This window comes from Mustelus asterias, chromosome 27, assembly GCF_964213995.1.
Source record: "Mustelus asterias chromosome 27, sMusAst1.hap1.1, whole genome shotgun sequence".
NCBI classification, from domain to species: Eukaryota; Metazoa; Chordata; class Chondrichthyes; order Carcharhiniformes; family Triakidae; genus Mustelus; species Mustelus asterias.
Window position 1 is genome coordinate 34,116,727 of NC_135827.1, and position 12,872 is coordinate 34,129,598.

At 43.6% G+C, this 12,872-nt stretch overlaps 1 protein-coding gene across 1 annotated transcript in view; it reads right to left on the bottom strand.

Annotated features, from left to right (window-relative positions):
• The window catches only part of cep164 (centrosomal protein 164), a 220,549-nt gene that overhangs the window by 18,357 nt on the left and 189,320 nt on the right, over window positions 1-12,872 (bottom strand). Inside the window, exons 27-31 of the mRNA XM_078198959.1 lie at window positions 11,014-11,221; window positions 9,103-9,210; window positions 8,076-8,190; window positions 4,625-4,987; window positions 2,538-2,604 (exon numbers count right to left, since the gene is read on the bottom strand). Coding sequence (XP_078055085.1) covers window positions 2,538-2,604; window positions 4,625-4,987; window positions 8,076-8,190; window positions 9,103-9,210; window positions 11,014-11,221 — 861 coding nt within the window. The remainder of the gene's footprint in view (window positions 1-2,537; window positions 2,605-4,624; window positions 4,988-8,075; window positions 8,191-9,102; window positions 9,211-11,013; window positions 11,222-12,872) is intronic.

Below are 12,872 nucleotides of genomic sequence, written 5' to 3' on the forward strand. Positions count from 1 at the left end.
ATTCCCAAAAGGGAGAGAGAAGAGGAAGCTGGTACTTTGTGATGGAGGAGGAAGTGGAAGCACAGTGGTTAGCACTGCTGCCTCACAGCGCCAGGGGCCTGGGTTCAATTCCTAGCTTTGCTCATACTCTGTGCTGAGTCTGTACGTTCTCCCCGTGTTTGCTTGAGCACCCTCCCACAGTCTGAAAGACATGCTGGTTAGGTGCATTGGCCATGCTAAAATTCTCCCTCAGTATACGCGAACAGGTGCTGGAGTGTGGCGACTAGGGGATTTTCAGTGACTTCATTGCAATTTTAATGTAAATTTACTTTTGACACTAGTAAATAAACATAAAAACTTAAAAGCTCAATAAAATATGTAATTAAGAACATATTTGCAGATAACTTGCATGTAAACTAGAAAACATGCAAACTGTATTCTGTACTGAGGTCGATCAAGACAGAGAAAATGCATATTTTAATCAATCGTACAAGTGTGCAAATAAATGTGTATAAAACTGTCAAGTAACATGACATCCCCTCATCATACATTCATGAATAGAGTCACAAGTTACATATTGTTGAAAAGACAAATTTAAAAAGGTTATATTCGGATGATTTTTGGTCTTCTAGCACAAGAGAACAATGCAGAGCTGAGATACATCCTCACCGTTTGATTTTTTTTTACAAACAGGCCATGGTTGATTATTCTTGTGCCTGAGATTTCTGCTGAACAGCAGCCAGCAAGCTGAAGTATGTGTACAGATTCTGTGATGTGCAAAATTGTTGTCCCCTAGAGCTAATCCTGCTCCTCTGGGTTTCTATTGGCAACAGCCTTGGAAAACTGACATTTAAGGGGGAAGGAAAACTAAAAGAAACTTCACACACATTAAAACCAAACTATATTATTTCGGAACTTTCTTGCGAAGCTGTTGTGTAGCAATCGGAACGCTAATTATATCTGTACGCTTGTGTTTGCACATCAACTAGGCTCTCTGAGAACGAGGGTGCTGCAATGCTTGCTTCATAAGTAGGGAAAAGGAGCATGGTGCAAATTCGGTTGAATGGGTTCCTTGTACGATGTACAGGGAATGTCCACAAGAAATTTCTGTCCGCTTTTACATCAGCTGGTTGGTTTTAGTTGAACAGAACATATCTAATGCTGGATTGGAAGACTATGATGGCATCATGACCTCATGTACTGCAGGGTTACCTTGAGTATATAAATTGTATGGGATAGAAATTCAGCTGGACTCATTTAAAAATGACTACTTAAAAAAAATACTCTAGTAGATGTTACATGTTACGAGTAGACTGTAGAATCCTAGCACTGAAAATTTCAAGAAAAGGTCCAAACACTATACACGATCCAAAAAACCTTAATTCATTCATTTTTTTTGGAAGAAAGATTGGTTTTGTTGAACAATATTTCACCATGATTACAAATACTATAAAACAGCAGCCCAGCGGCACAGCATTTTTAAACCTCCTGGATTGCCCAGTACCATAACCTGCTAATATGGTTCTGTGAATTGTCATTTATCAGTGCAATGAGGCCAGATGGTGGTCTAGTGGATATGCCACTGGACTAGTAATGCAGAGGCCCAGGCTAATGTTCTAGACGCACAGGTTCAAATCCCACCGTGGCCAATACTTTTCACTCTATACTAATACATGTGACAATAATAAATCAAATTCAATCAAATCATGGCAGCTGGTGGAATTTAAATTCAATTGATAAAATCTGGAATTGAAAGCTAGCCTCAGTAATGGTGATCATAACAGCTATCATTTTTAGGGAAGGAAGTTTACCGTTTGGACCCAAAACTGCCCTCTGAAGTAGCCAAGCAACTTTTATTGAATGAATAGAACATACCTAATGTTGGATTGGAAGACTATGGATCCATTGGATGTGGGCGTCACTGGTTGGGCCGGTATTTATTGCTCATCCCTATATGCCCTTGAACTAAGTGACATTTAAGGGGAGTCAAACACATTGCTGTGGGTCTGGAGTCACAAGCAGGCCAGATCAGATGAGGACAGCAGATTTCCTTCCCTAAAGGATATCAGTGAACCAAAAGGGCTTTTATGACAAACTGCAATGGTCATCATTAGCCTTCTAATTCCAGATTTTTTTAAATTGAATTCAAATTTCACCGTCTGGCATGAATTCGAACCCGGGTCCCCAGATCATTACCCGGAGTCTCTGCATTACTACTCCAGTGATAGTACCACGCACCATTGCCTCCCCTTTTTGGCAATTAGGGATGGGCAACATGCTCTTGCTTGCGACACTTACATCCCATGAAAGATTAAATAACTTAGATGTTATCTCAGCAGAATGCACAACAAAGGGGAAAAAGAAACTCAAACTTGCAGCATCACGTGCAAACAGAGGGGTCTGGAGGTTGGACAGCACAATATTCTTTGGTGAAGATGGACTCAATGAAGTGGGAAACATGAGAATCAACCAGTCGCATCCCATTATCGTCCAATATTAACTGAGTGACTAAGCAATCAAAAATCCAAAGAAATTCTCCTCAGATATGAAGCTCTTACCTTGCAGAAACATATCCCAAACGGCTCTCAAGGGGTGTAGAACTTCTACTTAGTGTTGGTATTCCGCCTGGTCATGAAAGAAAACCATCAGATTAAAAACAAAAGCAACTAAAACGAGAACCAAATGGCCTCAAGTCTAATGAGCTGCTTCCCCAATTCATGAACTCAACAAGAAACCTTGGTTTGACTAATCCAGTAATTCCACCACCCAAATGTCCCCCCCCACCTTCCAACCTTCCTCCCTGAAGTTAGCCTTTCCCCTCTCTTTGCATTTAGTTTTCCTATGTCACACAGCATTCCATGACTAAGAAGATGGGAAGGTGACCTGCCATTACGCTCTTGTGCCATTTTCAATCAGGACATGTCAAAGCTCAAAAGAATGAGAGACTAGACAAGGTAAATCAGAAATAACTGACTGGATTTTTGAAAGCTTTTCCAGTCCAGTGATACTAATGGATGGAAAATCATGGGCAGCTCATTCATTATTGTCTGATAAGTGCTGGATTGCACAAAAAGGTCTGTCTGTCCCCATGATCACCTTGGTAGACGTATTTAATGTTCTAATAATACTGCAAGAAAAAATACTAAATTTCACCATCATTACCATTAACAATCCTGAGTCTATGCTTTCTTGTTATTGATTCACCAAATAGGTGTGACAACTTTTCATTTTTTTACTTTCCCAAAACATCATTTTGAAAACCTCAAGAATGGCACGGTGGCACAGTGGTCAGCACTGCTGCCTCACAGCGCCAGGGACTTGGGTTCAATTCTGGCCTTGGGTGACTGTGCGGAGTCTGCACGTTCTCCCCGTGTCTGTGTGGGTTTCCTCCGGGTGCTCCGGTTTCCTCCCACAGTCCAAAGATGTGCGGGTTAGGTGGATTGGCCATGCTAAATTGCCCCTAATGTCAGCGGGACTAGCTATGGTAAATGTGTGGGGTTACGGGAATAGGGATCTGGGTGGGATTGTGGTCAGTGCAGATTCGATGGGCCGAATGGTCTCCTTCTGCACTGTAGCGATTCTATGATTCAAGAACCAGTCATGATCATTCTACATTTTAATGCTGTGCTGCACTTGGTATGATTCACAACATGGAATAGGCAGCCAAAAAAAGTCTTTCATAAGGTGAAAGAAAGCATTTTCATAGAATTCCAACAGTGCAGAAGGAGGCCATTTGGCCCATCGGGTCTGCACCGACCACAATCCCATCCTATCCCTATAACCCCGTGCATTTACCCTAGCCAGTCCCCCTGACACTAAGGCGCAATTTAGCATGGCCAATCCACCTAACCCGCACATCTTTGGACTGTGGGAGGAAACCGGAGCACCCGGAGGAAACCCACGCAGACATGGGAAGAACGTGCAAACTCCACACAGACAGTGACCCGAGGCTGGAATTGAACCCGGGTCCCTGGCGCTGTGAGTCAGCAGCGCTAACCACTGTGCTGCCGTGCCGCCCCATTTTAATTCTCTTTTACCAAACAAATTTTCGGTGAAAAGTGTAATGACAACAAAGGCGGCAAATCCTCGCATTGCTTCTCAAATAAAATAACTAAACAAATAAAATTTACTGAATAAAAGTTAGAGACACATTCATAAATAACATACGACGGCAAATTCTAATGGAGCGCACATAAACCTGGACAAATTCTGATTGCGTAAAACATTTAGGCTTGAGACATAAAAATGTGCTTTGTGTCTGAGCTATGTCTAACAGTTGAGTGCAAATCTCCCACAGAGGAGATGAGGATTTGAATCTCAGTCTCATTGGCAATTTGAATTTGGTTACTGTATGAAGTTTCAATCTTGTTAAGCTGGCCCCTAGAAACTAACTATAGTAGTGCAGCTCCCCCAAACCAATCCTTTTCCCTAATAAAGTCAACGAAAGAGTAAAGATGGGTCTAATTGCACCATCAGTACAAAATGTTTCGGATTGCAATCACTGACTCGAGCATTAGCTCAGAATTCCCAACCTCATGGCTGATGAAAGATAACAGGAATAAAAGTCTCTCAGAATTTTGTCAAAATAATTCAAATTAATGTTTAAGTAGCCTTAGCGATTAAGAAGTAAAGACTGACAGCTTACCTGGGAAATATTTGCGCCACTTCTCACTTAGTGCATCGTCCACAGATTGAGCTGTGGGAAGGTGAGAGGTGGCATTTGTTCCGCTGTTCCAAATCCACCGTGAAGGCAAGGGAATGGTGTTGGAGGAAAGCAAGGAGCCACTGTTCTGGGTCCTTGTCAGGGAAGTGTACACAGACAAAGGCACACTGTTGCTGGGAGGTGGGACACTCAGAGCCTGTGTTGTGGAAAAAAGCGGTGACTGTTGCATTCCCAATGATCCAAGAACACAGAGAACACTGTTAAGGTCGTTGGTAATTTTCTGAACAGAGTCACTGAGATACTGTATGTTGGCACGTTGAGCAAGGGACAACTCAGCCTTTAAGTCTGTCGTGAAAAGAACAACAAAGGTTAATTCAAAAGGTTCAGATCCCAAAACTTAAAATTCTTGGCTGGGATTTTCCAGCCCTGCTGAAAGTCAATGGGTGGGTTTCCTGGCCCCTTCTGCCGGCAGCATCTTCCGGTCCCACCAAAGTTGACTCCTCGCAGTGGGTTCACGAGCGGTAGTGTGGACGAGCCATGCTAAATACTTATGTGGGACTGGAAATCCTGCCAGCGGCCACTGGCTTGGCGCGTCCACTGCGGTAAAAACCGCCACGCAGGGCCAAAAAAATCAAAGCCAATGGACTTTCGGCTGGTGTGGGGTTGGAAAATCCTTGAGTCGAATCACTTACTAAGTGGCAGTCTTGGTACAAGAGCCTGGATTTTCTGATTGGCAGCATTACCCCATTTGAAATGATGTTAAAGTAATGGCAATTGGAAAATCCTGGCTTCCCTATGGAGGCTTATGTAGGAACAACGTCTCCATCTAACGCCAGACTACTCACTTGTACAGCAACTGCTTCAGGCTACTACAAATCTTGATCCACCTGTACTGACCTCATTTACTGACAGAGTGAGATAAGGAACTCACAAGGTGCGAAATTGTGTGTTAAATCTATATCCCCTACAATTCAAAGCCTGTGCTTTGATGCATCAAATCACAACCTGTTTCTTGGCTTTCATGCATGCGTATCTGAACAGTCAGTTTATAGATGTCTGATCCAGCCACAATCCCTATCCAGTGTGACCTTTACATTACATCTGGACTAAAATACATTTGCAAGAATCACAGATAATTAAAATAGTCGCAAGTTCTTTTGTACAGAAAACAATACACATTTGTTTTCAAAGAAAAATTGGAAAATATTGCCAGTGGATTGGTATAAGATATTTTCCTTGGAGTAGTTTGAATTAGCCAGAACTATCGTCACCCAAACAGCAAATTCCTCATCCCAGCCAGAACTTCTAAGTAGTGGCTCTGTCCTTGATCCTTCCCTACCTCCACACACTGACCATCACTAATTGTTCAGACCCAACATTCTCCAGTGGATGCAACTTTCATACAAGCATTTTTGATGTGTCTTCCCTTTTCCTCAAATGAGGAATTTAACTGCCCTGCCCCATGTAGTTGACAGTGCCCCGCACAGTGTCAGATCTATTTCATGCACCTCTCCTTTCCCCCCTTCCCCTCCCTGCCAGAAACATGATAGATTCCCTTTGTCCTGATATTCCACCCCACCAGTCTCCATATTAAATGGATCATTCTCTGATATTTCCGATGCCTACGGCGTAATGCGAACACCAAACACATCTTCCCATGCTCTCTCCTTTCAACATTCCAAAAAGACCGCTCCCTCCCTGACGTTTTGATTCACACCTCAGTCGTGTCCAACACTCTCTCCCCTTCCTTTGACACCTTTCCATGCAAATAGAGGAGATGCAACACCTGTCTTTTTACCCCAATCCCTTCTCATAACTCAGGGGCCCAAATATTCCTTCCGAGTGAGACAGTGGTTTACTGGAACTTCTTTCAATTTAATACACTGTGTGGTCTCCTCTACATTAAGAAGTCTCACAGCACCACGTTAAAATCCAACAGGTTTATATGGAATTGCGAGCTTTCGGAGTGCTGCTCCTTCATCAGGTGAGTAGTCACCACTCACCTGATGAAGGGGCAGTGCTCCGAAAGCTCGTAATTCCAAATAAACCTGTTGGATTTTAGCCTGGTGTTGTGAGACTTCTTACTGTGCCCACCCCAGCATCCTCTATATTAGGGAGCCCAAACGCCAACTGAGTGACAACTTTGCAGAACACCTCCATTCTCTGTAAGCATGACCGTGAGCATCCTCTTGCATGTCATTTTAATGCTTCACCTTGCTCCTATTCTGAATCTTCTGTCCTAGGCCTGCGATAGTGTTCCAATGAAGCTGAATGCAACCTTGAGGAACAGAAGCTCACTTTGGGACTCAACTACTGCCTTCCAGACTCAACATTGAGTTAACAATTTCAAATCATAAACTCTGCCTTCATCTTATTCTGTATTGCTTTTGCTGGATGGGGATTGGATTTGTTTCATTTATTTCTTTATTGTTTCATTATACATTCACATGACCGCTATGTAGCCATTCATGCCTCATCTAGACACATCTTTTGTTTCTTTACTCTACCCATTAGGAAATATAAGAACATAGGAATTAAGAGCAGTAGGCGGCAAATTCAGCCCTTTGAACCTGCACCGCCATTCAATCAGATCATGGCTGATCTCTTCCTGGTCTCAAATCCACTTCCCCACCTGTTCCCCATAGCCCTTTACTACACTCTTTGAATTTTGTACAATGAACCTTGTGTCATTTAATCTCACCTGCCCTCCACCCTATCACACACCTTCCCTTTTGTTTTTCCTGCCCCCTCCTCTCCCCTTCCACTGGGTTAAAACCTATTTTAATTCTACCTCCATTCAGTTCTGATGAAAGATCACTGATTGGAAAGAAACGGAGTTAACGTTTCCTAAGATGCTGCCAGGCCTGCTGAGTATTGACAGCATTTTCTGTTGTTATTCTCCAGAGGTTATTGGCCAGGTACGGTGATCTATAGGCCACCTGCACTCATAGGAGGCACAATAGAAGGTCAACAAAAAAAAAAGATTGAAAATAAAAAAACTGTCATACTACAAGAAACATGCAAAGGCGATAAGTGGGAAACGTAACCAGAATTAGCACTGGGCGGCACGGTGGCATAATGGTTAGCATTGCTGCTTCACAGCAATGCCAGGGACCCGGGTTCAATTCCAGCCTCGGGTGACTGTGTGGGGTTTGCACGTTCTCCCCGTGTCTGCGTGGGTTTCCTCTGGGTGCTCTGGTTTCCTCCCCCAGTCCAAATATGTGCGGGTTAGGTTGATTTGCCATGATAACTTGCCCCTTAATGTCAGGGGGATTAGGAGGGTAAAATGTGGGGTTACGGGGGTAGAACCTGGGTGGGATTGTTGCCATTGCTGAGTGGATGGGGCAAATGGGCCTCCTTCTGCACTGTAGATTCTATGATTCTTCTGAAATATCATTTATAATAGAACTGGCAATGTCTGTTTTCCACTCACTTTTCTGCTGAGGTGAATCAACGCTGGCGATGCTGCTAATATCATCAGAGTCTGTAAGGTCAAACATTACAGCTTTCTTGTCCCCTGTGCCTTTCGGTGTATCTTCATCTGAAATCTAACAGATTAAAGCATTTAAAACCATTCTTGATCCACTACAGGTGAACATTTAAAAATGTAGTTTCCCTGGTGCCTGCTCCAGTGATCTCTGTAAGAAGTCTCACAACACCAGGTTAAAGTCCAACAGGTTTATTTGGTAGCAAATACCATAAGCTTTCGGAGCGCTGCCCCTTCGTCAGATGGAGTGGTTATCTGTTCTCAAACAGTGCAAACAGACACAGAAATGTCTGTTAAGTCTGTTTGCACTGTTTGAGAACAGATAACCACTCCATCTGACGAAGGGGCAGCGTTCCGAAAGCTTATGGTATTTGCTACCAAATAAACCTGTTGGACTTTAACCTGGTGTTGTGAGACTTCTTACTGTGCTTACCCCAGTCCAACGCCGGCATCTCCACATCATGACTACCAGTGATCTCTGCCAGGGCAACACTCTGGGTTAGTGAGGGGACAATTGGCCAGCTTGTCCAATTGTGTTGGGAAATGTAGGTTTGGTCAACAGGTATGGTCAGATCTGGATTTAGCTGATGCTAATGCTGCACCGTCAAGCTTATTCACTGTGAGGTTTGTGTGTGTTTGCACAAGGCTGTGGAACAGTTAGCACTACAAGTAACTAGGAGAAGAATTTGGAAGAAAAATCTTTCAAATACTTTTTAATGGGAGAAGGGAGGTCCAGGTAATAAATAATCACTGGTGATTCAGATTCAATATCAATCCTGGAATTTGATTTTTGAAAAAGCAGCAAAGACCAACTTCCCCAGGATGCTGGTTCCCTTTGAGAAGTTCTCCCCATGTCTGCGTGGGTTTCCTCCGGGTGCTCCGGTTTCGTCCCACAGTCCAAAGATATGCAAGTTATGGAAATTTCATTGCAGTGTTAATGTAAGCCTACTTGTGACAAATAAATAAACTTTACCTCTTCTGCGATTGACGATTCCAACTGATTAAGCTTTTCCTCCTTCTTTTGCAGTAATACCTGCCCCTTCTTCATTGTTAATTTCATCTCATCCAGATGCTGGGCTTCCTAAAATCAACACATGAGCAGTGAGCCAAGGGCCCAAATGTATTGATATCATTTCTTTCCCTTGTAACATTCAAAGCCATATGGCCATCTGCACTATTGGCCATTATCACTTCTCATCAACAAAAAGAAAATTTGCCTTTAGGTATTGCGACCTATTGCCTGAATTTGGCAAATCTGTTCCCCAATAGCTGAGTAGGTTCATGGACTTAGGCGTGGTATTTAGCCCAAAAGATAAGAAGGTTCCAAGTTCAAAACCAAGTCTCAAATCAGCCACCACTAATGGAAAAATATTCAAATGTAGACAGGGCGACAAGGACAGGCAGTAAGCAGTCACATTGTCTGTTGAAATGCCCAGTCTGTTGAAAGTGCTACCCTTGTCCTTCTAGGTGGTAGAGGTCATGGGTTTGGAAGGTGCTTTTGGAGCTACCATAGTGCATCTTGCAAATAGCAAGCTGCCCATGTGTGTCAGTGGTGGAGGGAGTGAATGTTTAAGGTGGTAAATGAGGTGCCAATCAAGCTGACTACACTCTCCTGGATGGTGCCGAGCTTGAGTGCTGTTGGAGCTGCACTTATCCAGACAAGTGGAGAGGACTGTATTTTATCACTGCTGACTTGTGCCTTGTAGATGGTGGACAGACCTTTGTGGGAAATCAGGTGGTGAGATTCCTGCTGCAGAATTCCCAACCTCTGATATTCTCTTGTAGTTACAGTATTTATATGGCTGGTCCAGCTCAGTTTCTGGTCAATGGTAGCCCCCCAGAATATTGATAGTGGGAGATTCAGCGATGGCAGTGCCATTGAATGTCAAGAGATGGTTAGATTCTCTCTTGTTGGAGATGGTCATTACCTAGCACTTGTATGGCATGCGTGTTACTTGCCACTTATCAGCCCAAGCATGAATGTTGCCCGTGTCTTGCTGCACATAGACACAGACTGCTTCAGTGGGGAGTTGTGAATGGTGAACATTGTGCAAGCATATGCAAACATCTTCACTCTGAACTTATGATGAAGGGCAGGTCACTGATGATACAGCTGAAGCTGGTTGGACCTGGGACAACACCCTGAGGAATTTCTGCAGTGATGTCCTGGGACTGAGATGACTTACCTCCGACAATTACAACCATCTTCCTTTGTGATGGGTAAGATTCCAACCAGCGGAGGACTTTCCCCCTGATTCCCACTCACTTCAGTTTTGCTAGGGTTTCTTTACGCCGCACTTAGCTCCCTTGATGTCAAGAGTCACTCTCACTTCAGCTCTTGAGTTCAGCTCTTTTGTCCAAGTTTGGACTAAGGCTGCAATAATTTCAGAAGTTGTGTCCCCGGCAGAACCCAGATTGAGCACGAGTGAGCAGGTTTTTGCTGTGCAAGTGCTGCTTCCTGTCATTTTCAAAGACCCTTCCAATACTTTGTTGATGATAGAAGGTAGGCTGATGGGACCGTAATAGGCCAGGTTAGATTTGTCCTGTTTGTTGTGTACAGGACATACCTGGGCAATTTTCCACTTTGCCAGATAGATGCCAGTGTGTTGTAACTGTACTGGAACAGTTTGCCTAGGGACGCAGAGAGTTCTGGAGCACAAGTCTTCATTAAAATGCTGGAATGTTGTCAGGGACTGTAGCCTTGACAGTATCCTACCTTCAGCCGTTTCTTGATATTACGTGGAGTGAATTGAATTGGTTGAAGACTGGCATCTGTGATGTCAGGGACCTCCAGAGGATTGCAGACAATACAGAAAATGTTAACAAGACAGTGGATTGTTTCCTATCATGAGAAATGACTTTTGTTCAGTTCTAGTCCCCTCACCTGTTCCAGATTTTTGTAGACACCCTGCAGGATTTGAGTGCTCTCTGGGTCTTGCACATCTTCCTGTGCTTTTCTCATGTCGTGTCTCCACTGCTGCTTAGCTGACTTCAGTGCTGTCTGCCGTTTCCGAAGCGAGCGAGTCTGTCTCATGAGGAACTCTTTGGCTTTATTGATGGACAGTCCTTCAGCAGAGATATAGTACCTTACACTGGGAATGATAGATTAACCAGTTCATTTTAATTAGCAATACAAGCCACAGAAATCAATTTTGAACCTTCATTAAATTCACAAGTTGCTCTTTTTCCTTCCAGTATTGAAGCCAAGACTTCTTGCATGGCCTTTGATTCAGTTGCTCCTTGATCGGAAAACTATGAAACTTTTCATCTCTATCCCTTTCTCCTGCCATCTACAGACTTTTAATGCTCAAATGTTCTATGCCTTATTATCTCAACCTCACTGCCATATTCTGCCCTGAGACTTGGCGCTTCACCTAGATTTCTCAATGTATTAAGGGTGATTTTCAAAAACTGTCACAAAGGTTAGCATAAGATGGAGTGAAATGAAATTTACTCAACAACTAGCCATATTATGACTACATTTTGGTATCAATTATTGCCAAAGGTTTTGTAAGTTGCTCCAATTTGTGTTACTCTTTAAATATATATATAGATATATAAATGGTAGGACAGAAATGCGTTAGTAATATCAGTACAATATTTATTACATTTTTACATTAACAATGGGCAATTGATAGAGAGAGTGGGTCAGGGGAAGATCAAAGGCTGGGGGGAATCGGAGGGTCGGGGTAAAGATGAGGTACAGAGGGTTGGGGCAGTCAGAGGTTTGGGAAGGTTGGAGAGTCAAGCGGGAGTGGGAGGCTCAGGGTGGGTAGGAGGAGGCAAGGAGGAATTGGGTGATGGGGTGGGGGTGATGTCAGTTGTATAGTTACCCAAGAGTTAGACATGGTTGCTGTCTGTCTATTATTTCCTGGTTAACTACCCAATAATTAAGACAGAACTCTCCAACTCCAAGTCAGTGTTGGAAACTTTTTTTTGGAGGGTCCTGGGGAATTGTGCATCGACAGTTGAAATTTCCTGCGCAATTCCCATGGAATCCTTGTTTGGGAGTTCCAAGGGATCCTGTAACACACTGGAGTGCGACTACAATGGATTGTGAGTATTTGGGGAGCTTGGGAATTCAGTGAGGAGAGGGGGGAGGCAGTCCTTTGCCTTTTCTAACTTTTTCATCCTGTAGGAATTGGATCTTGCCTTGCTACAGGGGAAGAAGTGAGCTGTTTGGTGAGTGTCTGGTGAATATCTGGTGAGTAGTCAAGGTCTATTCTATTCCTAATGTTTAAAACAGAATAGAAATTTGTAAAAAGATTCATAAACATTTAAAGGAAACAAATGATTGAATAAATGCATTAAGTACTTAATTAAAGCACATAAGTATGGTAGTACAGGTGATCTGTCATGGTTGCAGAAGGGGAAGCTCCCTGATACCATGTCATCCAGGACAGGCATTCTGCAGCAAGTGGCTCAAGATGGAGGCTGAGCTGCAGACACTGCAGCACATCGGGGAAGATGAGTGTTATCTAGACACTTTGTACCAGGAATGACCACAATTTTCTGATTTGGAGGTTTGCAGGGACAGGAGGGTGTGACTACAACTGAGGCAGATAAGGAGACCCAGCGGGTCAGGCTCTGCAATAGTGGCAGCACAGTGGCACAGCGGTTAGCACTGCTGCCTCACAGCGCCAAGGATCCAGGTTTGATTCCCGGCTTGGGTCACTGACTGTGCAGAGTCTGCACATTCTTCCCATTTCTGGGTGGATTTCTTCCGGGTGCTCCGGTTTCTTC